Consider the following 27,264-nt stretch of genomic DNA (forward strand, 5'->3'; position numbering starts at 1 on the left):
AAGAACAGAGAGAGGGAGAGAGGGTGCAGCATGAAGCCAGAACAGGGCAGGGGAGGTCATCACTGTCATGTCCTGTGATGCTGGTAGGTTAGGGACTGTCCTGAACACACCTCTTTTCTCCATCACCGCACCACAGGGAAAGGGAGAAAATGAACACCTATCCACTATTATATGGCAGGAACTGAACTGGACATTTTAAATAACAAACAATGGCTGACATTTGACTGCTAATTCTGAGCTAGACACTGTGTTAAGGGCTTTATAGATACCATCTCAGTTACTCTTCCCAACACCTCTAGGATGTTGGCACTCCTATTTTCTCATTTTGCAGACAGAGACACTAAGGCCTACAGGAAGCAAGTAACTGTCCAAGACCACTTGGTAAGTTGTGAGGCTGGCACATAAATACAGCCTGGTTCTAAAGCAGGGTTTCCATTTGTGTGTATATGTTGTGGAGAGTGGTGGCCACAGATTCCTTCTAATACTGACAAGCCCCAAATAATCTTGCTAGTGCAAAATGAATATGCGTGAATATACAACAAATTGAGAGAATTCAAAATGTATGTGGCTTGGAAAGAAGGGGAGACAAAATGCATTTGAAAATTTAGTTATCAACACAACTGATCAGAGATAAAGTCACCTGCAAGAGGCAGGCGGGCACCTTGACAGCATGACATGGTGTTAACTCTATCAGCTGAGTCAGTACAGTCTAAGAAATGGGTGCGTTGGAAGGTGGAGGTTTGGTTCACCCCAAGCCAAAAAGGGTGAATGAGGGTGGGAAGTGCTAGAGCCCACCCAGAACTGTCCTGGCAGGAAAGGGACCCCTGGGCAGGGCTGACTGCTGGGAACCAGAGATTTTGGAATGTTAGTGGAGTGATGTCATCAAAACTTGCCAATCACAGACCAAATTTTCACTGTTCAATTTATCCTTTGCTCAAAAGGTGTAGATTTTACTTTGGCGACCTGTGTAGGCCTCTATCTGCCAGGGGAAAATACACGGTTGTGGTGATCTGAGCATTTGTCATTTTAAATTAATAAGCCTGTCCTGGTTATATATCTCCTCCTGTGTGAGTCTAGAAAGGGTGAACTTGCCTCAAAGACAGACATTCTGGGCCAGGCACAGCAGCACCATGGCTGGGATGGAGGTGCCCCCTGTGCCAGCCTGCCTGCCTCCAGAACACCGTGAACCCCAATGGGTAGGCCACCGACTTCCCAGGCAAGCACTTTTTGATCATTGCCTTTAAGGATGTATGTCAGGGTCTAGCGCAGCAGCTCTCAACGTGTGGCTCAGGGCCTCCCTCATTAGGGGGATGAGAAAAGATGTGAGAAGTCAAAATTACTTTCATCATAATATTAAGCCATTATTTGTCCCTTTCACTTTCCAATGAGCGTAGAGAGGCTATAGGATATGTGATATCAAAACAATAGCTATGAGAATCTAGCTCTTTTCCATTAACCCAGAGAGTTGCAAAAATTCTAAATAATGCTTACTTTTTTTTTAAAATGGTCATAAAAAATATTACATAGCATCATGGGTTTACGACTATTATTTTAAAACAAATGAACATTAAAAAATTTCTTGGTTTTAATTTTTAATATAGTAAATACCAATAGATAAAGCTGTGATCCTTAATAATGAAAGAGTGCAGAGGTGTTCTAAGACCAACAGATGTGAGAACTATGGATCCAGTGGCCCGACAGGGCAGTACAGGAGCCAGAGTGTTTCCAGAGGGTTCTATGAGCCAATCTACCACTGAGAGACTAACGGCTTTCTTCTGGGCGCTGTTTGTTTCTGCTTCAGTATGTACACCCATGGAAAATCTCCTTCACCTGCGTCTTACCTTTACTTCCATACAGTTCTGGAGGCAGATCATACGGCACGGGAAAGGAGGCTGCTGGCTCCTGGCTCCCTGAGAAGAATTTCTGCTTCACTTTGAAGCTGTCTAGGCCCTAGAAACACATAGAAGGAATCTGTGATTGCACCCCAGTTTCTGAAAAAGATCTCAAGAAGCAATTGTGTCTTGATGGTACTCACAACATAATTTATTTCAGAACTATTTTCAATGTTTGATAGGTCAAATATATTTCCAACTCCCCTAAATTAGTCTTTCCTAAAAATAAATAGATTCCAATTTTGGGAGTTAAATTACAACAAAATTCAAAAAAGTTTGATAAAGGAAATAAACATACAAGAGAAACAACTTTGGATATTATAGCCCATTTCTATTAACTGCTATATACAGTTTGCAGGGAGTATGTAGAAGGCACTGTATAAAAATACCTCAAGATACTTTCAGTATTGCTATAGTAACAGGCTGCTCACACTGGTCTAAGAAACAAAAGTTGTTTTCACATAGAATGAAAGCATTCCAATATAATGTGATAGGAATATATAAATGAAAACTCTTCAAGACCCACCAAAAGGGAAGGTTTATTACAGAAGCTCCAGAATAGGGTATTAATTTTAGATCTTAATCAGGGTTCAAGTTAAGGTTCTGTATCTAGGCCTACATACATAACTGCCATTGCCTTCTAACACAGGTCCTGCAGTTTAATACATTAGCTTTTGTTCTCCTTGTGCCTCCACATACTGGGTACCTTCTAGTCATCTTCATGGATTATCTGGTCACCTTTTTTGCAAGTCTGTCCATCTGGGTCTCATTCCTTCTGCCCACCAATCCAACCCATCTTTTCTATTCTAAATACCCACATGTCAAGCAGGGCTAATGTCACAGGAATGCATACAAAGAGCTAAGCCTGCAGTTCTGGGTCTTGGTGATCACGTCAACTCAGTAGGGGAGGCTTCTCAGGCACACAGTGTTTGCTCTGGCATTTACTGAGCCACATGAATGGCTAACATCTGAACTCATTCATTCAACACATTATTTCTTGAGTCCCTCTTCCATGTCAGGCATGGATGCCAGGCACTGAGTATATAGGAGTTAGAATGTCATTAGCCCTGTCATCAGGGGTGTGCAGTCTGGTGGGGAGACATTAAACGGATACATTGATGAAAGTAAAATAAATCTATGATAAGTGCTCTGAAGAAAAACAGCAGAGAACTAGAGGAGAGAAGAGCAGGCCTGTTTCAGACTTGTAGGGAGGGGATGGTCAACCGAAGCCTCTCTAAACAATGACACTGAATTAAACTCTGAAAGATGAGTACAGCTTGGTCAGGTGAGGTTACAAAGGATGTTCTGGGTGGAGGGAATAGCATCTGCAAAGGCTCGGAGGTGGCAAAGAACTTCCATGTTCTAGGAACTAAAAAGAGGACCAGAGGGACACTTGGCCACTTATTTACTAGGCCTCAATTTCCTCATTTGGAAAACTGGAATAATATAGCACCTGGGTATTGCCAGATTAATGTTTCTCACTTCAGCACCCAGCATTAAGTCCTGTTGCATAGTTGATGGTCAAGCAACCTGAGCTGTAAATTGTGTTTACTTTACTGCTTCATGGGCTTCTGCATTAAAGCAGATGAAATAACATGTGTGAAAGTGCTTTGTGCACGTTAAGAGCTACGGAAAGTTATGGGGTTATAGCACTGATGAAGATGGCGGTTAGTATCAGTGAAAGGCAGTAAAGGACTGAAAAGGCAGAAACGACCTTTCACCAGCTACAGGATAAGAAAAGTTTTGTAGAAAATACTTGAAAAATGGGTATAATTTTGATAAACAGAAAAATGGCAGGGAAGATGGGGAGACTAGCATGAGCCAAGGTAGGACTGGAAAAGCCTGGAGCAGGCACGTCAGGGGACTGGGAGTGAGTGAACCGGTGTGGGGCAGGAAGGCTGGGCATCAGTGTGGAGGAAGAGCAGGGCCAGACTGGCAAGGGTCGGGATGGGAGGCAGCATGGCATCTGTGGCTTGTACCTGCTTAACTGGGCCCATCCCCTAGTCATAGTGCCTCAGGATGGGCAACGTGGCCCAAGGCAGATATGTCAAGGCAGAGACTGTCTCTCTGTTGGGGGCCTCATTGGGAAGATATGAGTCTTGAGCTGCTGGGGCTCTCGTGTCCATCGAACTGAACTATTACAATAAGGCCCGAGCCCCTGGATTCAGCCCTGCCTGAAGCAAGGGCTTTGCCCTCCATGTTTGCCTCCTACACCTCGAGTCAGTTCTCTCTTTTACGAGCCAGAGCATCACAGGACCCCGGTTAGAGCATGGCCTTTACTGTGATACACAGTGAGGAGCTGCAGAAGGTTTCTGAACAGAGAAGTTCCACTGTAAAGGCAGATTGGCACAGACTGGAGGATGGATCAGACTGGGCACTGCCAGAGCCTGAGGACAGAGAGGTATTATAATTACAACTCAAACAAGCAGATTAGGGAATGGGAATAGAGATACAAATGTTACGTATTCATCATAACAAAAGCTGAGATACAAATGAAGTGAGTTTGTATGAGTGGGGCTCAGGAAAAACAAAAAATAAATAGATTTGAAAAAGGGAAAATAAAAACTAGGGACCTCTGGGGGCAGAGGAGGAAGAGAACAGGGAGACCAAGGCCACCTGGAGGAGGCCGCTGCAGCCTCTCCCCCACCTTTCCTCCTACACAGGGCAGGGCCGCTGGGCCAGCCCTGCAGCAGCCAGCACCAGGGGGCCCTCCTCACATCTTCTGACATATGCAGGATGTCAGGATAATCCTAATAATCTCCCACTTTGTATATCATTTGCTGAGTGACTCTAGGTAAGCTACATAACCTTTCTGGGCCTGAGTTTCCTCATCTATTCAATGTCTATGGCAAAGATAAGTCACTTAGAACAAGGACTGGCGTGTGAATATAAATTTGTATAACATATTCAGGCTCTTCTTTGTGACATAATTATTCCTATTTTACAGGGGAGGAGATAAATTTGGAGGTTGAATAGTTGCCCAAAGCCACACAGCTATTCTGTGGCAAGGCCAGAAACTGAACTCTGCCTGTCTGATTCTTGGTCCTGTGTTCCTCTACTAAGTGAACAAACAGCTTTACCTTCACCCACCAGGAGCCATGACAAAGGAAGTATTCCTTGAAAACTTCAGAGGCAATACTAAGGTAAGAGAAGTCAAGATGAGCCAAATTCTGGAAATCTTGGTTCTTGACATTTTTAGAAGGAAAGAGGCCAGAGGTTGGGAGATAATACCCACTTGATGAGTATTAAATCCCTTTCTGTAGTTTTGCAGGTAAAAATGACTTCCCTCTTCCTTAGCTCCTGGCCTATTTCTGTTATTTTTCAAATGCTTTATGGCGAAGGATCAAGAGTCTTTATAGCCTGGACCCGGATCTGCAGCACCGCATGTTTCAGAGCTCCATACTGCAGTGTCTGACTTCACTGGTAAGAAGCTTTGAGCCATCCATGTTTGACAGGAAGAAGTATGTTTTTTTTTTCTTGAAAGGCATTTCTGATCCAAATTCTATGCTATTATAAGAAAAAACAAGTGCCACTTTTCCCTTCAATCTGGATGTCAAATAATTTGAGGCTGTCTTTTAATTATCATTATTTATGTATCACAGTGGTATCACTTGGCATTTCACAAAACAGAGGAAGGCACCCTCCCAGGCACAGACACTCAAAAGGCAGTTAAGACAATACATTTATAAAACACCAGGTGAGAGGGTGGACATGTATCACATATGAAAAATTACTAGCTTTTTCCTTCATCAGCTTTGGGAGTAAAAGAACTCTTTATCACTATGATAGATTAGGTTTAGCAGCTTAGCTCAATCATGGAGAACAAGAAACATGCTCACATTTCAGTTAGAGATGTAATTTACTTTTTAGTTGCATCTAACTGAGTAGCATCCTCATGCAGTAAAATGCTATACCAGGTATCAAATGTTCCTGGGTAAAACAGCAATGGCAACGGAACCTCCTAGAAGGGGGTTAGTCAAAGATGCTTAGTCAAAGATGCACTTACTGACAAGGAAATTAATTACAGGAAGGTGGCTGTCGTATCCTTCCTGTAAGACAATACGTGATCAACAACTGCAAGTAGCTCCAGCTAAGGGCTTAGGAAAAGCTTACGGGTGTACTTACAAGGGCCAAAAGGATGGTCTTCTGACTGGCAAAGGGCTGACTGGTTGTGTGAGCGTGGTAGAGCACACTTCAGAAGCAGAAAAAGTAACCATGAGTGTGATGTCAAGATGTTAATTCACTTGGAGTTCGGTTTTCAACCTTCTGTTGAACTAACTGCTTGGTTTACATGCAGTTGCTCTCCTGCTAATATTAATTGCAACCTGTGCTTAGTACTTGCTAAGTTCCAGGCATTGTTGTAAACACTTTACTGGTAATAACTCTCAATTCTCCAACGATCCTGTGAGTTAGTTACTGCACTGTCCGCATTACACAGCTGAGAAAAGGGAAGCCTACAGAAGTGAAGTCACAGGCCTGAAGTCGAACAGCTTCTATGCAGGGTCCTGGTTCCATTCTCTTGTCATTTTGGCTACTCTAGACCCAAGGTCCCTAAATCCTCATGTGTGCTCCAGGAGAGCTCCTTGGTCCCTGGAGTCTCTCCAAAGTGCTCTTCTATATTCTGTCTCTCTCCAGGTTATTTCAGAGTTTCTAACTGAGGCAAAGAACGGTAGCGAGGGATCACACAACTAGTAAGTGGCAGTTGCTGCCATAGCCAACTCCACACGCGCTAACCAACCCCTGCAGGTGACTGGAGCCTGGGGTGGGGTGGGGAGCACACACGAGGTTCAAGTCCATGGTGTGCCATGATGTCGCGTTTAAAGGCCTCTGGACATCATCTCCTGGGCCAAGAGGAGCTGCTGAAGGTTAATGGCAGGGGAATATGGACCCTGGTGGGTGGGCAGAGACACAGCTTCAGAAAGAGTGGAGGGAGAAGACAAAGACCTTCAGTAACAGAAAAATTCTAGCCAGACAGAGGGGTCAGGATGTGGCAACTGGATGCGTTGGGTGTGAGGAAGGAGAATGGGAGGATGTGGCTTTATAGCCGAGTGGGAGGACACGAGGTCAGGAGGAAACACTGCTTGAGTCAGTGCTGTGCAGCTGTGGCCTGCTGGGAAGCCCTGAGAACGGCCGCCCAAGGGGCTGGGCCCGAGGCAGGGGTCAGAAGTGGTATGGGGAGGGTAAGATGGGGCTACTGCAAATGTCATTAGTTCCCCCAGCCAGGGCTGGTTACAACAGGAGGCATACTTGCAGTGTACACCATTTTTGGTGACAAGAAGACAATAAGATAGTTTAACCAGAACAGAGAAAAGAGAGGGTAGAGATTTGAAGGCTGACAGGTCTTAGGGATTTGAAGTACTTTTGATTCTGATCACAGAAAAGAGGACCAGCCATTCTGCATTTTCCTGATATATTCACAGAAACCTCAGGGTTTGGAATGCCAGTGCTCACCTTTGGAATCATCAGCTCTTTCCTATGTTGAGATTTTCTGAACCTAAATGGATTAGTTTAACCTAAAAGTTAAATATACCTAAATTACAGGCACAACCCAATAAAAATTACACTTGATAAACTGAAATTAGACCTCAAAAGAATAAAGTCCTTGATTTAAATTAACAAACACTTATTAAGTACCTACTATGCGGCAACAATAGCTAAGTGCTGAGTACACAAATGTACCCCTGACATTAATCTCCAAAGATCTTGAAAGTGCCCCTTATCAAAGAGAAAACTCTAAAAGCAACTTAGATTGTCTTGAAATGATGTGTTTACTGATTTATTCATTGAAAGGAAGCAGAAAAAATGGGAATAAATCAATGTATGGTGACCAGGGACTTCTCAGCTTCCAGATCAATCCCAAAAGTTTCAAATGGCATCTTTAGTATGAATGGGAAATGCCAGCTCTCCATCGACAGCAGTTTTTAGGCCATGTGGAATGCCGTTTCACATGACCCTGGCTCCTGAGTGACAGGTGCCTATCACTGCAGGGAGAGCGAGCTGCAGGGCTCCTTGTAGGTGACCGCCTTGTGGTGTTTGAGACTGTGCTGTTCTGGGCACAAAACCTGACTATCTGCACCACTGGCCTCAAGTCAGCATTCCAGAACATAATAATCAGGCTGGCCTATGGTGAAGGATGCAAGTGGCAACTCCGGCTGCTGATAGCTCAGAAATGTGGGGGTTTGTGACATGGGTTCTGCCTAAGAAGCGCAAAAGTGCGCTGATCTTGAGAAACTGGATTTTGGATGATGTCCAGTCAGAAGAATGACTATAAAACTGGATATTAAGTGAACCTATTTGGCAAACATGTAACTAAAAGCATTAAAAGGCATGTCTTGCTAGTACTGAAGAGGGATCTTAAAGAAACACCAGGCCTTATAACAAACCATGCTCTTGTCAGGAACCATTTTTAATATTAACCGATACAGAAATTCTGAAGACATCTATTAAGTGAATATATAAGGTCGGTATTTGTAAGAACTGACAGACTTCTGAGAGAGAGAGAGAGAGAGAGAGAGTGTGTGTGTGTGTGTGTGTGTGTGTATGCTTTAAGGTGAGCTATTCCATATTGCAAATAGCCGATGACAAGATTTGCTAGACATATTTAAGCACTTACTCCATGCAACACCCACTGGGCTATAAACCAGTCTCCACAGCTACTGTTTGCACATTTGTTTTTCCTCACACAAGGGCAGTGTGTCCTCCAGGAAACTAACAGAAGAAGCAACATCAACGAAGACTTTTACTAAGATCTTCCCAGGCACCAGGCCCTGGGAGAAGGCAGCTCACAGTGTAGTCAAGGAGATACAAGCTAACAATTACAATGCAGGGAATATGTGATAAGGCCAGGTTCTAGAAAGATGTGGGATGCAGAGGAGAGCCACCTGGAGTGGAGACAGCTAAGCGAGGTGGGCAGGTGGGCTTGGGGGAGGAGGGGTGTCTTTCCTAATATAGTTAAGGCTGGCTAGCATGATGGTGTGATAGTTAATTTTATGTGGCATCTTTACTGGGCCATGGGATACCCCAGTAACAATTATACATTACTCTGGGTATGTCTCTGAGGGTGTTCCCAGATGAGACTGGCTTTGAGTTGGTGGACTGATGATGGCAGATTGCTCTCTCCAGTATGGGTGGGCATCACCCAATCCATTGAGGGCCTGAGTAGACCCAAAAGACGAAGGTGACTGGGCTCTTTCTGCCTATTGGCTGGGACAAAGGTCTTCTGCTCAACTCAGATGGACTGAAAGTACTGGCTCCTGGTTCAGACTTGGACTGGAACTACACCATCAGCTTTCCTGGGTCTTCAGCTTGCAGATGGCAGAGCCTGGGACTTCTTAGCCCCCCAAATCATGTGAGCCAATTCCTCACAATAAATCTCTTTCTATATGTATCTACATACCCTATTGGTTTTGTTTCTTGGGAGAGCGCTAACACAGGTGCGCCTGGCTCATAGCATCACAATTCTGAGGAAAATACAGGGTTGCCAGGGAAGACGTCAAGCCTGAATTGTCAGGAGTCAGGGCACCAAGGGAAATGTCGGCTGAGCAAAGGAGTCTTACAGGACTTGTAGCAGGGGGGCAGCAGGACCGACTTGTAGTCTACAAAGATATTCTGGCAGCAGGGTGGAGAGCGGCTCAGAGGAGGCCCAGGGAAGCAGGTGGGAGGTATTGTAGCAGGAGTTAACATGCCCTAAATGCAGTGGCAGCAGGGATGGCCAGAAGCCTCACATTATCAAGCAGCATTAAGGAGATATTAAGTAGTATGAAGCACCAAATTAAAATAAACAGACATGGAGGTGAAGGAGTCAGAGATGGCTTTCTACACTCTGAGCCAGCACAGTGGGTGAACGGTAAATAGTGATCAATGATCAGATTTATATAATAGTATGATTTAAGTGATTAAGATGGCGATTTGGGGATATCTGCAAGGTCCTAATCCTCAGGTACCTTTTGAACTATATATATTACAGTTATACATTAAATATTAATTTATTTAAATATATATATTAAATTAATTAAATATGTATATTAAATTATAATCATAACTGGAGATATATTTTAAGATTCAAATTCTCTGAAAATTGGCTGAGGACACCACTAACCCCTCTTAAGAAATGGATGGCTTTCTACTATCCACATGGGACAAGGTCCAGCCTCAGAGTGTCCTGCTTCTCAGTATCTTTTGGAACAGGATTCCAACCTCAAGGCCTGGGACACCCCGCCCCCCAGCCCCTTCCCAGGCACGTGAAACTGTGGACTGCTTCTCAAATATAACACTCACTAGTGCCTCTGCTGGAAGCCTCACCTTCCCTGATGCTGGGCTAAGCCCACACTCATCTTTCAAGACTCAGGTCAATGTCACCTCCTTCAAGCAGCCCTACCTGATTCCCCGAGTTGGATCACACGCTCCCTTCTTCTCAGAGACTTTATGTCCCGAGCACTTCGTCCCAGAGCTGTCTTCAAATGCTGTAATAACCTCTGTCTGTTCCCTTAACTTACCCGCAAGCTTCACAGGAACCAAGACCCCCCCTCCTTCCTCCTCAGGTGGGAAACACTGAGTTGCTCTGCTGCAAAGTTTCTCCTTCACAAGCTAAATGTTTCATTCTGTGCTCATATAACCTCAGCAAAATGATAAATTATCTCATGGCATTGACCTTTGTGTTGCCCTCAGAGTTAAAACCATAAATGTTAATTCTGTGAAGGTCAAGCAAAGGTCTACTATCCAGAAGCTTCACATTAACAGCAAGTGACAAAGATGCTGTGATATAGTAGCCTAAGGTCAAAGTGTCCTTTGTTGGAAAATCCCCCGAAACCACATTACTGAGATTAATACGTTGACTCACTTACGGGTGAAACTTTCTGGCAGTATTGACCTCTGTCTAGGGGTGGCCTCCTAGCTCACAATCCCTTCTGTGAAAACAGGACCACTACTGGGGGGTTGGCTCGGGGGAGGGAGGCATGCCATGGTCACGGTAAATGCAGAACAGGTGTGAACTGGGTGAAGAAGCCACTGTGGTGAAGTCCCACCAGGGGCAGCAGCCCAGAGGCCGTCTCCTGCTGCGGTCCCAGGGCTGGCCTGGCTCTGCCCTTCTGAGTCTTGGCTGATCCGCTCTTTTCCGATTCTGTGACAGTCTCCCTTTTCAAATTGCCCCCTTAAGTAAGGTCAAGCTGGTTTCTGGAAAATGCAATTAAAAGAACACAAATACCCACTTTCAGCCCTCTGGGCTTTGCTGGCTCAGGCCAGGTACCTTCCTCATGTGCCCCAGCACCCAGGTTGCACCTGGGACGTCTCTCACGGTGCCTCTGTGGCTTTTACGACCTTTTTGCATAACTTGGCTACGAGCTCCTTGGGAAGGCAAGGTCAGACACTTCTGTGTGTTCTCCACATGCCTACTTTCAGCACCTTGCCCAAGTCACTTACAACCCACCAGCTGGGAGAATGTCTGAAGACAAGAGAGTGGCAGTTTGTGGGTTCTTATGCAGTGTCCTGGAGGAAGACTGCTTTTAAAAGCACTGTTCTGAGATCTGTATCTTAGGTCTTAGACATGCTTAGACATTCTCTGATTGACAGAGAAGCTGCTGTCTTCTAAGACTCTTCTAACATAGTCACTATGTCACTGCATGGCCATCCTGCTTGTGGGCTTCATGCTAGGGTTTGTGGGCATAGCATAGGAGGGGTGGAAACCATTTTGCATATTCTTGCTGTTGGTCTTTGTAAGTAAGTGAATGTCCATTTTTCCTAGGATGTGCTATAGTGGGGCTTCTTACTCTAAAAGTATAAAAGTAAGTCTAGTGTAGAGCTAATTTGGGGATTCTAAATGATTGTGCCCATTTTTTGTTAGTGCTCCCTAATGTATAGACAGAAACAGTATTGGAGGTAAAATTCTGTAGCTTAGAAGGGTCTAGAGAACCTGGAAGTGCAATATTTCTTTCCTATCATCATTTTTGTGATGAGGGATCAGGTCAGAACAGTTAGAAATGACTAGAATTTAGGAAATGCTCACAACAAAAGCCAACCTACAATGACATGGAATTTATTCCATTACTTAAGTTATTATAAGCCTCAGTTCAAAGCTACAGTTGCTATACATATATTCATACCAAACACTGAATACCCTAGCATTGTGAATTTAGTGTTTCCCTGCAAGAAAGTTGAAAGATCATAGGAGGGACCAGTTAAGAGACTGAGGTTTGAAGAACCTTAGGGCAGTCACATCCTTGTCTATAGGAAAAGGGGTAACAGTCCACCTACAGGGCCGTGGAGGTGGAAATCTTCAGCTGTAAGCAGCATTAGGTCCTGCTGTTTGACTACAGGAAAGAGAAAATGCTGGAGTCTTATGCTACAACCCTCAGGAGAGGCCTGCTAGGTAGTTTTGTAGAGAAATCCTTTGAAATGGAGAAGGAAAGGATGGATAAAGATAGGCGAGGAGAGAGAAAGGGAGAGAAGAACTCTTCAGGTGAGCATGCCCGAGAAAAGAACCAGTGAGGGGGCTGGATGGGCGGGAAATGTTCTCCAGCAGCCTTAAGACCACGCCACATGCTTCATGGGGCCGATTCACACCTACGGACAAGGACTCGGCACCACCCCTTAGCTAAACTTTCTGGCCCAGTCCAAGTGGTTTACTATGGAGCTGCATTGTGTGGGTGTTTATCACAAACTCAACTATAGCAAGTGGCAAAAAAACAAAAAAAAAGGGGAAGAAAAAAGCATCTGCCATCTCATTGCATGGGCAACGCTGACTGCAGTCCACCAGCGGGCACAGGGGCAAGTGAGATGGGAGGTCTCAGGCCTGTGCACCTCTTAGAGGGGGAATCTCTCAGGGCCAGGAGTGACTCGTGTTCAGAGACATATGGCTGGTATGACCCAGGGCCACGTGAAACCCTGCCACGCTGTCTGGTGTTCAGCTGCAGAAACCAAGAGCTGCTACAAAGCTGGCGACAGGCTGGCTGTGCTGGACCTGGGAGACATGGCTTCTAGCCTAGTGTCTTCCCAGGGGCTTACCAGTGAGTCTGGTTGCACAGGTCCTCTGTGACCCCCTGAACTGCCTCTCTAGAGGGCACTGTGACCTTCCCTGCCTCTGGCTTGTGCTCCCCCCACTTCCCCACAGGGATGCCTTTCCCCCTCACCCTACATCCTAGGCATCCTTCAACCCCACAAGACCTCCAGGTTCCAAAGGCATCCCCCAGTCACCCTGACCTAAACACATCCCACACCTGGTTGACTCTTTCCTTTGGTGACTCGTCACTACCTCATAATACATCTTCATGTTGTGTTTCACAATATTTATTTAAATACCATTACTGACTTTACCCAAAGCTGTATCTTCCATCTCTGATCAGGTACACTCCCTGAGGACAGCGATCCCCCACACCCAGAAGAGTGGGCGCAGAACAGGTCCATCCGCATGGGCCAGTGGTGGAGAGCGGGCTCTGGGGCAGAACCCTGGCCCCGCTACCTCTCGCCTCGGGCAGGTCATCTCGGCTAAGGGAGAGAACATAAAAACCCTTCCGCTTCACATATGACCAGTCAGGCAGTTTCAAGTGCAAACTTACAAACGCCGACGGCAGGAAAAGGACCCCAAGTTCGTAGGAGCGTATCATCAGCTGGGTGCCATTTTTCTCCAATGCTCCCCAGGCGGCCTTGGACAGATTCGCACTGCAGGGACGAGGACACAGAAAGGCTGAGTCAGGGAGGCATTTCAGTGCGGGTCAGACTTTCACAGCTGCAAGAGCAGTGGTCAAAAACACAGATAGCTGCAATCACGTCCATTCATTTTTGGCAGAGTTAAGCATTTTTGGAAATGGAATTTAAATCCTGCTGTGCTGCAATCTTCAAGATTTATCTAATTGCTAATTGGGGAGAATTTCAGCCTCATCTGTGATTTCCCCTGAGGGCAGCTATTAAAATAATTATCCTTCCTTAAGTTTTTCTTTATTTCATGATCCTGGTGCAGCCAGGATGTCTGGTTTTGTTGTACATAAAAGTAGCATTTAAGAAAAAACTGTCAACATAATCTCATGTAGCATCTTCAGCTTTGCATTCCCTTACCTGCCTTTTGTTTTTTGGCCAGGTAGTGCTTTCAATATAAAGAAAACAGGAGGATGGGCGGAAGATGGCGTGAATAGAGCAGTGGAAATCTTCTCCCAAAACCACATATATCTATGAAAATATAACAAAGACAACCCTTCCTAGAATAAAGACCAGAGGACACAGGACAATATCCAGACCACATCCGCACCTGAGAGAACCCAGCGCATTGCGAAGGGGGTAAGATACAAACCCAGGTCCCGCGGGAGCCAAGCGTCGCTACCCCCAGCTCCTGGCGGGAGAAGAATAGGCAGAGCGGGAGGGAGACGGAGCCCAGGACTGCTGAACACCCAGCCCCAGCCATCCGGGCCAGAGTGCAGGGCCCTGGATACTAGGAAAACAGGGCAGCAAGAACAGTGAGCGAGCACCGGAGGCCAGGAGCCGGAGGACATAAGAAAAGCGAGTGACCAATTTTTTTTTTTTTTTTTTTTTTTTTTTGCTGTTTTGTTTTGGCGAGCACTTTTTGGAAGTCTTAAAAGGATAGGGCCCCCAAGACTAGGGAAACAGGGCAGCAAGAACAGTGAGTAGATGCCTGAGGATGGCGCTGGAGAATAAAGAAAAACAAGCAGCCACCTTTTTTTTTTTTTTAAATTTAAAATAATTATTATTTTTTTTTGTGGTTGTTGTTTTGTTTTGGCGGGTGCTTTTTGGAAGTCTTAAAGGGGCAGGGCGGGACACTTAATCCAGAGGTAGGGAATCCGGGGATCTCTGGGCACCCTAACCCCTGGGCTGCAGGGAGCAGGGAGGCCCCTTAGGGAGATAAATAGCCTCCAGGCCGCTCCCCCTCCAACGCGACTCCACCACTTTGGAGTAGCTGCCCGAGCCAGGCCACGCCCACAGCAACAGCGGAGATTAACTCCATAGCAGCCGGGCAGGAAGCACAAACCCTGTCTGCGCGCAGCTGCGCAGCACAAGCCACTAGAGGCCGCTGTTCTCCCAGGAGAGGAGGGCCACAAACCAACAAGAAGGGAATTTCTTCCAGCCGTCACTCGTCCCAGCTCTGCAAACTATTCTTATCACCATGAAAAGGCAAAGCTACAGGCGGACAAAGAGCACAGAGACAACACCAGAGAAGGAGACAGACCTAACCAGTCTTCCTGACAAAGAATTCAAAATAAGAATCATAAACATGCTGACAGAGATGCAGAGAAATATGCAAGAGAGATGGGATGAAGTCCGGAGGGAGATCACAGATGCCAGAAAGGAGATTGCAGAAATGAAACAAACTCTCGAAGGGTTTATAAGCAGAATGGATAGGTTGCAAGAGGCCATTGATGGAATTGAAACCAGAGAACAGGAACGCATAGAAGCGGACATAGAGAGAGATAAAAGAATCTCCAGGAATGAAACAATATTAAGAGAACTGTGTGACCAATCCAAAAGGAACAATATCCGTATTATAGGGGTTCCAGAAGAAGCAGAGAGGAAAAGAGATGGAAAGTATCTTAGAAGAAATAATTGCTGAAAACTTCTCCAAACTAGGGGAGGAAATAATCGAACAGACCACGGAAATACACAGAAACCCCAACAGAAAGGATCAAAGGAGGACAACACCAAGACACATAATAATTAAAATGGCAAAGATCAAGGACAAGGAAAGAGTTTTAAAGGCAGCTAGAGAGAAAAAGGTCACCTATAAAGGAAAACTCATTAGGCTAACATCAGACTTCTTGACAGAAACCCTACAGGCCAGAAGAGAATGGCATGGTATATTTAATACAATGAAACAGAAGGGCCTTGAACCAAGGATACTGTATCCAGCACGACTATCATTCAAATATGACGGTGGGATTAAACAATTCCCAGACAAACAAAAGCTGAGGGAATTTCCTTCCCACAAACCACCTCTACAGAACATCTTACAGGGACTGCTCTAGATGGGAGCACTCCTAGAAAGAGCACAGCACAAAACACCCAACATATGTAGAATCGAGGAGGAGGAACAAGAAGGGAGAGAAGAAAAGAATCTCCAGACAGTGTATATAACAGCTCAGTAAGCGAGCTAAGTTAGGCAGTAAGATACTAAAGAGGCTAACCTTGAACCTTTGGTAACCACGAATTTAAAGCCTGCAATGGCAATAAGTACATATCTTTCAATACTCACCCTAAATGTTAATGGGCGGAATGCACCAATCAAAAGACATAGAGTAATAGAATGGATAAAAAAGCAAGACCCATCTATATGCTGCTTACAAGAAACTCACCTCAAACCCAAAGACATGTACAGACTAAAAGCCAAGGGATGGAAAAACATATTTCAAGCAAACAACAGCGAGAAGAAAGCAGGGGTTGCAGTACTAATATCAGACAAAATAGACTTCAAAACAAAGAAAGTAACAAAAGATAAAGAAGGACACTACATAATGATAAACGGCTCAGTCCAACAAGAGGATATAACCATTCTAAATATATATGCACCCAACACAGGAGCACCAGCATATGTGAAACAAATACTAACCGAACTAAAGGGGGAAACAGACTGCAATGTATTCATTCTAGGAGACTTCAACACACCACTCACCCGAAAGGATAGATCCACCGGGCAGAAAATAAGTAAGGACACGGAAGCAATGAACAACACAGTAGAGCAGATGGACCTAATAGACATCTATAGAACTCTACATCCAAAGGAACAGGATATACACTCTTCTCAAGTGCACATGGAACATTCTCCAGAATAGACCACATACTAGGCCACAAAAAGAGCCTCAGAAAATTCCAAAAGATTGAAATCCTACCAACCAACTTTTCAGACCACAAAGGCATAAAACTAGAAATAAACTGTACAAAGAAAGCAAAGAGGCTCACAAACACATGGAGGCTTAACAACATGCTCCTAAATAATCAATGGATCAATGACCAAATCAAAATGGAGATCCAGCAATATATGGAAACAAATGACAACAACAACACTAAGCCCCAACTTCTGTGGGACACAGCAAAAGCAGTCTTAAGAGGAAAGTATATAGCAATCCAAGCATATTTAAAAAAGGAAGAGCAATCCCAAATGAATGGTCTAATGTCACAATTATCGAAATTGGAAAAAGAAGAACAGATGAGGCCTAAGGTCAGCAGAAGGAGGGACATAATAAAGATCAGAGAAGAAATAAATAAAATTGAGAAGAATAAAACAATAGCAAAAATCAATGAAACCAAGAGCTGGTTCTTCGAGAAAATAAACAAAATAGATAAGCCTCTAGCCAGACTTATTAAGAAGAAAAGAGAGTCAACACAAATCAACAGTATCAGAAACGAGAAAGGAAAAATCACGACGGACCCCACAGAAATACAAAGAATTATTAGAGAATACTATGAAAACCTATATGCTAACAAGCTGGGAAACCTAGGAGAAACGGACAACTTCCTAGAAAAATACAACCTTCCAAGATTGACCCAGAAAGAAACAGAAAATCTAAACAGACCAATTATCGGCAACGAAATTGAAGCGGTAATCAAAAAACTACCAAACAACAAAACCCCTGGGCCAGATGGATTTACCTCGGAATTTTATCAGACATACAGGGAAGACATAATACCCATTCTCCTTAAAGTTTTCCAAAAAATAGAGGAGGAGGGGATACTCCCAAACTCATTCTATGAAGCTAACATCACCCTAATACCAAAAGCAGGCAAAGACCCACCAAAAAAGAAAAATACAGACCAATATCCCTGATGAATGTAGATGCAAAAATACTCAACAAAATATTAGCAAACCGAATTCAAAAATACATCAAAAGGATCATACACCATGACCAAGTGGGATTCATCCCAGGGATGCAAGGATGGTACAACATTCGAAAGTCCATCAACGTCATCCACCACATCAACAAAAAGAAAGACAAAAACCACATGATCATCTCCATAGATGCTGAAAAAGCATTTGACAAAGTTCAACATCCATTCATGATAAAAACTATCAGCAAAGTGGGAATAGAGGGCGAGTAACTCAACATAATAAAGGCCATCTATGAAAAACCCACAGCCAACATTATATTGAACAGCGAGAAGCTGAAAGCATTTCCTCTGAGATCGGGAACTAGACAGGGATGCCCACTCTCCCCACTGTTATTTAACATAGTACTGGAGGTCCTAGCCACGGCAATCAGACAAAACAAAGAAATACAAGGAATCCAGATTGGTAAAGAAGAAGTTAAACTGTCACTATTTGCAGATGACATGATACTGTACATAAAAAACCCTAAAGACTCCACCCCAAAACTACCAGAACTGATATCGGAATACAGCAAAGTTGCAGGATACAAAATCAACACACAGAAATCTGTGGCTTTCCTATACACTAACAATGAACCAACAGAAAGAGAAATCAGGAAAACAACTCCATTCACAACTGCATCAAAAAAAATAAAATACCTAGGAACAAACCTAACCAATGAAGTGAAAGACTTATACTCTGAAAACTACAAGTCACTCTTAAGAGAAATTAAAGGGGACACTAACAGATGGAAACTCATCCCATGCTCGTGGCTAGGAAGAATTAATATCGTCAAAATGGCCATCCTGCCCAAAGCAATATACAGATTTGATGCAATCCCTATGAAACTACCAGCAACATTCTTCAATGAACTGGAACAAATAATTCAAAAATTCATATGGAAACACCAAAGACCCCGAATAGCCAAAGCAATCCTGAGAAAGAAGAATAAAGTAGGGGGGATCTCACTCCCCAACTTCAAGCGCTACTATAAAGCCATAGTAATCAAGACAATTTGGTACTGGCACAAGAGCAGAGCCACAGACCAATGGAACAGACTAGAGAATCCAGACATTAACCCAGACATATATGGTCAATTAATATTTGATAAAGGAGCCATGGACATACAATGGCAAAATGACAGTCTCTTCAACAGGTGGTGCTGGCAAAACTGGACAGCTACATGTAGGAGAATGAAACTGGACCATTGTCTAACCCCATATACAAAAGTAAACTCAAAATGGATCAAAGACCTGAATGTAAGCCATGAAACCATTAAACTCTTGGAAGAAAACATAGGCAAAAACCTCTCAGACATAAACATGAGTGACCTCTTCTTGAACATATCTCCCCGGGCAAGGAAAACAACAGCAAAAATGAATAAGTGGGACTATATTAAGATGAAAAGCTTCTGTACAGCAAAAGACACCATCAATAGAACAAAAAGGAACCCTACAGTATGGGAGAATATATTTGAAAATGACACATCCGATAATGGCTTGACGTCCAGAATATATAAAGAGCACACACGCCTCAACAAACAAAAAACAAATAACCCAATTAAAAAATGGGCAGAGGAACTGAACAGACAGTTCTCCAAAAAAGAAATACAGATGGCCAACAGACACATGAAAAGATGCTGCACATCGCTAATTATCAGAGAAATGCAAATTAAAACTACAATGAGGTATCACCTCACACCAGTAAGGATGGCTGCCATCCAAAAGACAAACAACAACAAATGTTGGCGGGGCTGTGGAGAAAGGGGAACCCTCCTACACTGCTGGTGGGAATGTAAGTTAGTTCAACCATTGTGGAAAGCAGTATGGAGGTTCCTCAAAATGCTCAAAACAGACTTACCATTTGACCCAGGAATTGCACTCCTAGGAATTTACCCTAAGAATGCAGCAATCAAGTATGAGAAAGATCAGTGCACCCCTATGTTTATCACAGCACTATTTACAATAGCCAAGAATTGGAAACAACCTAAATGTCCATCTATAGATGAATGGATAAAGAAGATGTGGTACATATACACAATGGAATACTACTCAGCCATAAGAAAAGGGCAAATCCAACCATTTGCAGCAACATGGATGGAGCTGGAGGGTATTATGCTCAGTGAAACAAGCCAAGTGGAGAAAGAGAAATACCAAATGATTTCACTTATCTGTGGAATATAAGAACAAAGGAAAAACTGAAGGAACAAAACAGCAGCAGAATCACAGAACTCAAGAATGGACTAACAGGTACCAAAGGGAAAGGGACTGGGGAGGATGGGTGGGTAGGGAGGGATAAGGGGGGGAGAAGTAGGGGGGTATTAAGATTAGCATGCATGGGGGGGTAGGAGAAAAGGGAGGGCTGTACAACACAGAGAAGGCAAGTAGTGATTGTACAACATTTTGCTATGCTGATGGACAGTGACTGTAAAAGGGTTTATAGGGGGGACCTGGTATAGGGGAGGGCCTAGTAAACATAATATTCGTCATGTAAGTGTAGATTAGTGATACCAGAAAAAAAAAAAAAAAAGAGGGCCGTTCCTATGTGGTAACCTCCAATGAGTTCTACACAAGGGTATAAAGGGCATATAAAAGTGTAGGCAAAGGGTCTGTTTGTGTTTATACAGAGGATCAAAGCCTAATCGGGCTACCCCGAAAATGAACTAAGATAAGATATGAAAAAGAACTTCCAACATCAGCACTCTCTGGAAGACTCATGCCAGAAGATGATCATCAAAAAACCCCAACAAAGATCCACGCACTGCTACAGCTGTAGATGCACTCATCCCACCAGTTCCTGGACTTGCCATGGGAATGAAGAAGGAGATATCTAAGCTGGCCTGTGCATACAGTAAAATAACAAATTTGACTGGATCTATACTGTTGGAACTCAACCAAGAATTAGGAGAAGTGCAAATTGTAGCGCTCCAAAATCTTACAACTACAGACTATTTACTGTTAAAAGAACATAAGGGATGTGAACATTCCCCAGGAAGGGGTTGTTTTAATTTGTCTCATTTCTCTCAGACTGTTCAAGTTCAGTTGGACAATATCCACCATATCATAGATAAGTTTTCACAAATGCCTAAGGTGCCTAACTGGTTTTCTTGGTTTCACTGGAGATGGCTGGTAATTACAGGTATGCTTTGGTGATGTAACTATACTCCTATTATGTTAATGTGTGTGCACAATTTAAGTAGTAGCTTAAAACCTATACATGCTGAAGTTACTCTACAAGAAGATATGTCAAAGAAATAATCAATCTTCCCATGTTTTCTTATGCCTGCTACTTCTATAGCTTTTCTTCTTCCTTCCTACAACCCTTAAATAGAATTCGTGCCTCATATCAAATTTACCGAGTATCATAATTCTTCCAAGTGGTAAAGATACCTCAAGACAAATGCTGGGCATAGAAGCTACAGGGCATAAATATGCGAAGAAATAAAAAGCTAACCATTTCAAACAATAAGGCTTCTCTCTCACTTACCAACTTTACATTTCCCTGTATGGCCCCAGAAGATGACTGGTTAGCCAGAGACGGGTAAGATTCCTCAAGGGAGGAACAACCTAAGACAGGCACAGTCACAGGGGGGTCATCAGGTGAGAAATTGGGGATCAACAGAGGTGAGGCTTAGAACCTCACCCCCCCTGTTCTGAGAGAAATCTTCTGCATACATGGATGTTTTATTGCCCTTGTCTAGCTTGGATTAACACATAGTCTACAGGCACACACCTGATCATCTACATTTGCTCTCTTACAACACTAAACTATGTTTTCTACCTTTATCTTGTATCTACCTACCACTTCAGCATTTTATTAAAAATAATAATAATAAAGAGAGAAATGTGGTATCCACATATAAATCAAGTAAAAAAATCAAATGAGTATTCATATTTGAACTGACTGTTTATAGTTCATAATTCATGAGCAAAACCGAAGGTTTCTGTGATGGCTGCCCTTGTACTGTTCACCATGTAAGAACTTATTCACTATGTAAGAATTTGTTCTCCATGTAAGAACTTGTTCGTTATGCCTCAGAAGACTGGAGACTGACGAAAATTAGGCTTGGGGTGGATTAATGATTGTGCATTGAGCATTGACTCCCCTATACAGAATTTTATTGTTGTTAACAACCATTTGATCAATAAATATGAGAGATGCCCTCACAAACAAACAAACAAAAAACAAACAAAAAAAAAGTAAACACTTCCAATGGTAAAATAAGTAACCGGGATGTAATGAATATAGTCAAGATATTGTAACAGCTTGGTATGGTGATAGCTGGTACCTAGAATTGTCATGTATATAAATGTTGAATCACTATGTTGTACACCTGAAACTAATGTAATGTAATACTGTGTGTCAACTACCCTTCAATAAAAAATAATTATCTGCAAAAAAAAAAAAAAAAAAAAAAAAAAGAAAACAGCTCTGAGGGACTAGATTGCTATTTGCATCCAGAAAGAAATGGTGTGTCCAAGATCATGTTTTATATGGACAAAGAATTGTGGGTATGGCTGAAAACCACGACACACAGGAGGAAAGACTCAGAACTGACCTGATGGGAGGTGCTGAGCAGAGACAACGACGCTGAGGCTTTGTCCTTGGAGACTCTGTCCTCCAGCCAATCACACAGAGAGCTCACCCAATTAATTAATGTCAACCCACTGTGGACGTTTTTTTTCAGTTAGGCTCACCCAAATTCTATTTCATTTTTAGAAAGCAGAGTAAAACCTCAGCTATTCAGACCCTTAAAGCCTGACTTTGTGGATAACTGAACAGCTCAAGATTCATTCACTGGGGCATCAGGTATCCTTCTGAACCTAGCACTGGAAATGCTGCCATGGGAATCAGAGAGTCAAAGAGAAACCGTTCTCAAGAAAGGCGAAAAGCATGATCTCTGTCCAGGCCAGAAGGGTTATGAGAATCAGAGCTAAGGAAGCTCCTAGAACAACTAAGTTAACTTAAAAAAGTAAAAAGAGTGTATTTACAGACCTCCCTGCCTTCTTTAACAGACCACATGAGAACAGGAAAACTTTCTTTGTTGCTCAAGGGCCATAATCATGAATATCATCATCTGTGTCACAAAAATATAAAACGCAGAGGAAATGGAAAGCTGACAGCAAAGTGGTATCACGACTCTAGGAAAGCACTTTTCTTTAATAATCCAAGAGGACAGCTTACTTTTAGGTCTCTCATGTTAGTAAAATGAGGTGACCTCCTGGGCAAGAACAGTATAAATTGCAAAACCAACCAGTGAGCTTGAGGTGGAAGCAGTCTTTCCTGTGAGTATTTTCTCCATTTTCCTAATAACTCCCTTGACTTGGCGTTATCTTAGCACCACAGGCCAGAGGTACTTTCTGGAAGGCTTGTTCTCACTCTTTCTTCACTAGTCATATTCTCCTCAACATCTTAATATCTGAGAGCTTTTTCCAAGGTAAAGATCAGTGGAGACCATGAGGACAATGCTTCAGATGGTTTCCTCCAAACCTCCTTTGTTTTTGGCTTCTAACAGACTTCTAAGCATCTGGAACATTAAACTCTATCCTGAACAATGAGACTGAAAGTTACTTGTAGGCTGTCTAGGTGATAAATGAATATTCCTTGAAATAGTATCTTTAATAATTTTTTTGCCTCTGAACACTGTGGATCACTGATACCCAGGGCATCCAGACATGGAGTACATACTTCCAAGCACCAACTGCTGTGTGTGTGGGGGGGGGTGTGGATGGGCATCTACAAGTGTCTTTTGTGAAGCACAGTGACACCGCAGGGCTGCTTATGACAGGCTTTTTTGTTCCCCAAACTCCAAAGGAGTTCTGGCTTCTTCTCTCCCCCATTCAGGACCCACGTCCACTGCCTGTCCTGGCCTCTTGCTGTGGCTACTGCTACTACTGGAGCTCATTCCCACCATTTTATTCCTTCTGCCCTCATTATTCCATTTTTTCTTGTCTCCTGTTGGACTGAGCTGCTCTCTGCCCCCAGTGCTTTGGTTTATTTTGCTGTACTTGCTGGGTGTTGAATTTTGCCTCACTACCAAAGAGGGCTGGGGTTTTAATTAACTTTGCATTCTTTGGGGTATGAACAATTCTGTAAGTTGGAGAATTCCAGAGGGTGGATCCTGGATGTCCAAAATGTCCCCCAAAACTCTGCCCAGGCCGCTAATAAAGGAATGTTGAAAAACAATGATTTCTGGGGGGATGGAGGTGTATGGCAGTCATGGGTCACCCGGAGAAACAGGACCACAGTGTGTATGTGTATACATAAAATATGTAATACATATGAATTTACAGAAATCTGGCTTATGTAACTGCAGAAGCTGGTAACCCAGTCTCTGTAATGCTGCTGTCTTTGTGTGATGCTGGGGTTGAAGTCTGCGGGACAGGCAGGGAAGGATGCACAGCAGGGGAAGGCAACAAGCTGGAAGCACAAGCAATGAGCTGAAGCCACAAGCACAGACTAAACCCATGTCAGCTCGTGTTGCCTCTGGCATGGGGGTGTGGGTATCCTGCGTAAGCTGGGCCACAGAGCTACACACACACGTGGCAAGGCCCAGGGGTTAGAGAAACAGGACAGAGAGGGGGCAGCAGTTACAGGGCCAGGTGCTGCCTCATGCCAACAAGGTGAGCCAGCCCAAAGTGATGTGTGGGATGCTGCTGCTTCACATCCACCTTCCAAATCTCCAACAAGAATCTCCTTTGGGGTGCATCCTAACCAGAAACATACAAGAAAGGGAATTTTGGAAAATGTAGTTCAACTTAGGCATGCTACACATTACAAAACCACCAAGTGGGGGATGTTTATTTCCTGAGCCCCCAACAAAGCTGATCAATGGCCAGTTATTCAGGGATCTGTTAATTTGAGCTCTCAGTCCACAGTATGGAAATCTTAAAAAAGCTCAAGCCTTTAACAGCAAATTTAAAATAATGTATAACAACAAGTTCCTATAGGATAGCGCAGTTAAGCATCGGAATGCCACCTCAGGTACATGGAGAAGGCAGGCAGGCCAATGCTGAGAAAATGATAACTGGACCCCCATTCTAGAGAGAGGATTTTGTCCAGGTTTCCCCACTCATGGCAAAATCCAAAGGCACTCCTCTTCTTCTTGGGCCTTAGTTTGTCTCTAAGATAGGGGGTTTTGGCCAAGAAGGCCAGAAATGCATTCCCAGATAATAGTCTACAATGACTAAGGGCATTTGTATTCACATCTAACTAGATAGCTCTCTTCCACCTACATATACTGATCACAAAGATAAAATCTGTGAGTTTTTTTCACTAGGAGCTCACCACTGAGGGGTTTTTATTTGCATGTTTATGATAAAGCGTTGGGGAAATAGCCACACAAGAAAGGAGAAAGGGGCAATGAAATGGTCTCTGAGCCAGCGCTGCTACATGCTTCTTATAAATCTAGAACTTGGCAACAGTGGTAGCCCATCTGCCATCTCCAAGCCTGGCCTGAGCACCTGTTGGAGCAGCTGACTGAGTTTACTTAGGATTCTGTCAGAAGGCGTACAAATCCCCAAGGATGCGTGCTGTATGGGAACATGTGTCCACTGATGAAACACTTCTCTCATCGTTAGTACTTAACAATCCAGGCAGCAGCTGCACAGAGCACCGAGACGGCTAGCGGACTGAGCCTTCAGCCGCATGTCCCAGACGGCCGTGGGTGGGGGTGGCAGACACTTGCAGACAGATGCAGTCAACAGAATGCTGACGGTGGACAGGAGAGAAGATGTAGACTGAGCAGCAGGGGTGATGAGGGAAAATGATTAGTTAATGCCGCTGTCACCCATCCTAAAACCCTATGGCAGCAGTATCCCTCTTCCACCCCCTGCACCACAGTAAGTCATCTTCCATTTTGCATTTGTTACAGGTTTTCTTTATTGCCCTTGGGCTCTTTTTTTTATGTATTGGGAGTTTCACAAGTGAGATGTAAAGATATTCTCACTGTAAAAGATTCAAATTGTGTATAATTATACACAAAGATACAGTCTTTAATTTTGAAGGATTCTGTCAAATTTCCTTCTAAAACATCTTTCTTATTTAGACCATTACCCAGAGTATATAAGAGATTCCTTTCTTGGATCTGAGGAACATGGTTGGATAACATCTATTGAGAATTTTTGCTCATCTATTAGGCAAAATAGATTTAAATTTGATTTCTGATTACTAGTGGTACTAGTAATTACTAGTACATTACTACTGATACTAGTTCAGTACTTCTAACCATATTTATTGGACTTGTTTCTTAATTCTGTGAATTATGTTTTAAAATTATGTTCTTTTTTTACTGATATACAATATACACTAGTTTTCTATTGCTGCTCTAACAAACTGCCACAAATTTAGAGGCTTAAAACTACACAAACTTGTTATCTTATACTCTTGGACATCAGAAGTCTGAAATGGGTCATACTGAGCCAAAATCAAGGTGTTGGCAGGGTTGTAGTCTTCTGAAGGCTCTATGAAACAACTGATTTCCTTGCCTTTTCCATTTTTTAGAGGTCACCTGCATTCCTTAGCTTGTGTCTCCATTCCTTCATCTTCAAGGTCAACAAGACTGGCCAAGTCCTTTTCACCCTTGACTTCTCCCCCTTCCACTGATAAGTACCTTTGTGATTATGTTGGCTCCTCGCAGATAATCTCCCCATTTTTAAGATCAGCTGAATAGCAAACATAATTCCATCTGCTGCCTTAATATTCTTTTGCTATGTCATGTAACATACTCTCACACAGGAATAGGAAAAGGACATCTTTGAGGAGCCATTTTTCTGCCTATCACACCATGCTTTTCACACGTATTATAATCACATTGTAAGTATTCTCCCAGTTTCTTAAAGTTGTTCATGACAATCTATATAGGTCAGAGGTCTTTCTTGCTTGCATTTTCCTTTTTTGGGGGGAGGGAAGAGTTATCTAAATTGCAATTTTTTTTCTTTTACAAGTTTCTGGTGTGAGAGATCTTGTTTAGAAAGGCCTTCCTTCTCCATCCCCCAAATAGTGTCTTTTGATGAGCTGCATTTCTAAAATATTCTTGTAGTCAGAAAAATCTATCAATTTTTTCTTTAATGGTCAAGTACATTCTGTGTCCCATCAGCTAGATCTCTGCCTGCTCCAAGGTCTTGAGGATATTCTTGTTCTTCAGAGTTTTCATTTTATAGTTTTAGCTTCCTTTCTTAGGCCTATTATCCATCTGAAATTAAATTTTTGACCTGAGATAGGCCAAGGTTTGTTTATTCTGCATAGATATCCAACTGCTTGACCACCATTTATTGAAAAGAATGTCCTTTCTCCATTGAATGTCATTGGTGCCTTTGTCAAAAATCTTTGATTAGTTATTTCTGTACTTCATTCTGTCCCATTGATTAATTTATCCATTCTTATGCCAATATCACAGTCTGTGATTTTACAGCAAGTCTTTAAATTAGGCACTATAAGTGTTCTGGTTCAAAACCATCTTGGATCTTTTATGTCCTTTGCATACACATGCAAATTTTGGAATCAGCTGTTCTGCAAAGTTGTCTTGCCTATTCTAAATACCTTGCGTTTTCCAAATACATTTTAGAATCAGCTTGA

The 27,264-nt window shown here is 43.2% G+C and overlaps 1 protein-coding gene across 2 annotated transcripts in view; it reads right to left on the reverse strand.

Moving 5' to 3' along the window:
- The window catches only part of TDP1 (tyrosyl-DNA phosphodiesterase 1), a 98,900-nt gene that overhangs the window by 7,023 nt on the left and 64,613 nt on the right, over positions 1-27,264 (reverse strand). For both annotated transcript variants that reach the window (XM_036882338.2, XM_036882337.2), the window contains exons 14-15: positions 13,442-13,544; positions 1,842-1,950 (exon numbers count right to left, since the gene is read on the reverse strand). In XM_036882338.2, the coding sequence (XP_036738233.2) occupies positions 1,842-1,950; positions 13,442-13,544 (212 nt within the window). The remainder of the gene's footprint in view (positions 1-1,841; positions 1,951-13,441; positions 13,545-27,264) is intronic.

This window comes from Manis pentadactyla, chromosome 11 (genome assembly GCF_030020395.1).
Source record: "Manis pentadactyla isolate mManPen7 chromosome 11, mManPen7.hap1, whole genome shotgun sequence".
NCBI lineage: Eukaryota > Metazoa > Chordata > Mammalia > Pholidota > Manidae > Manis > Manis pentadactyla.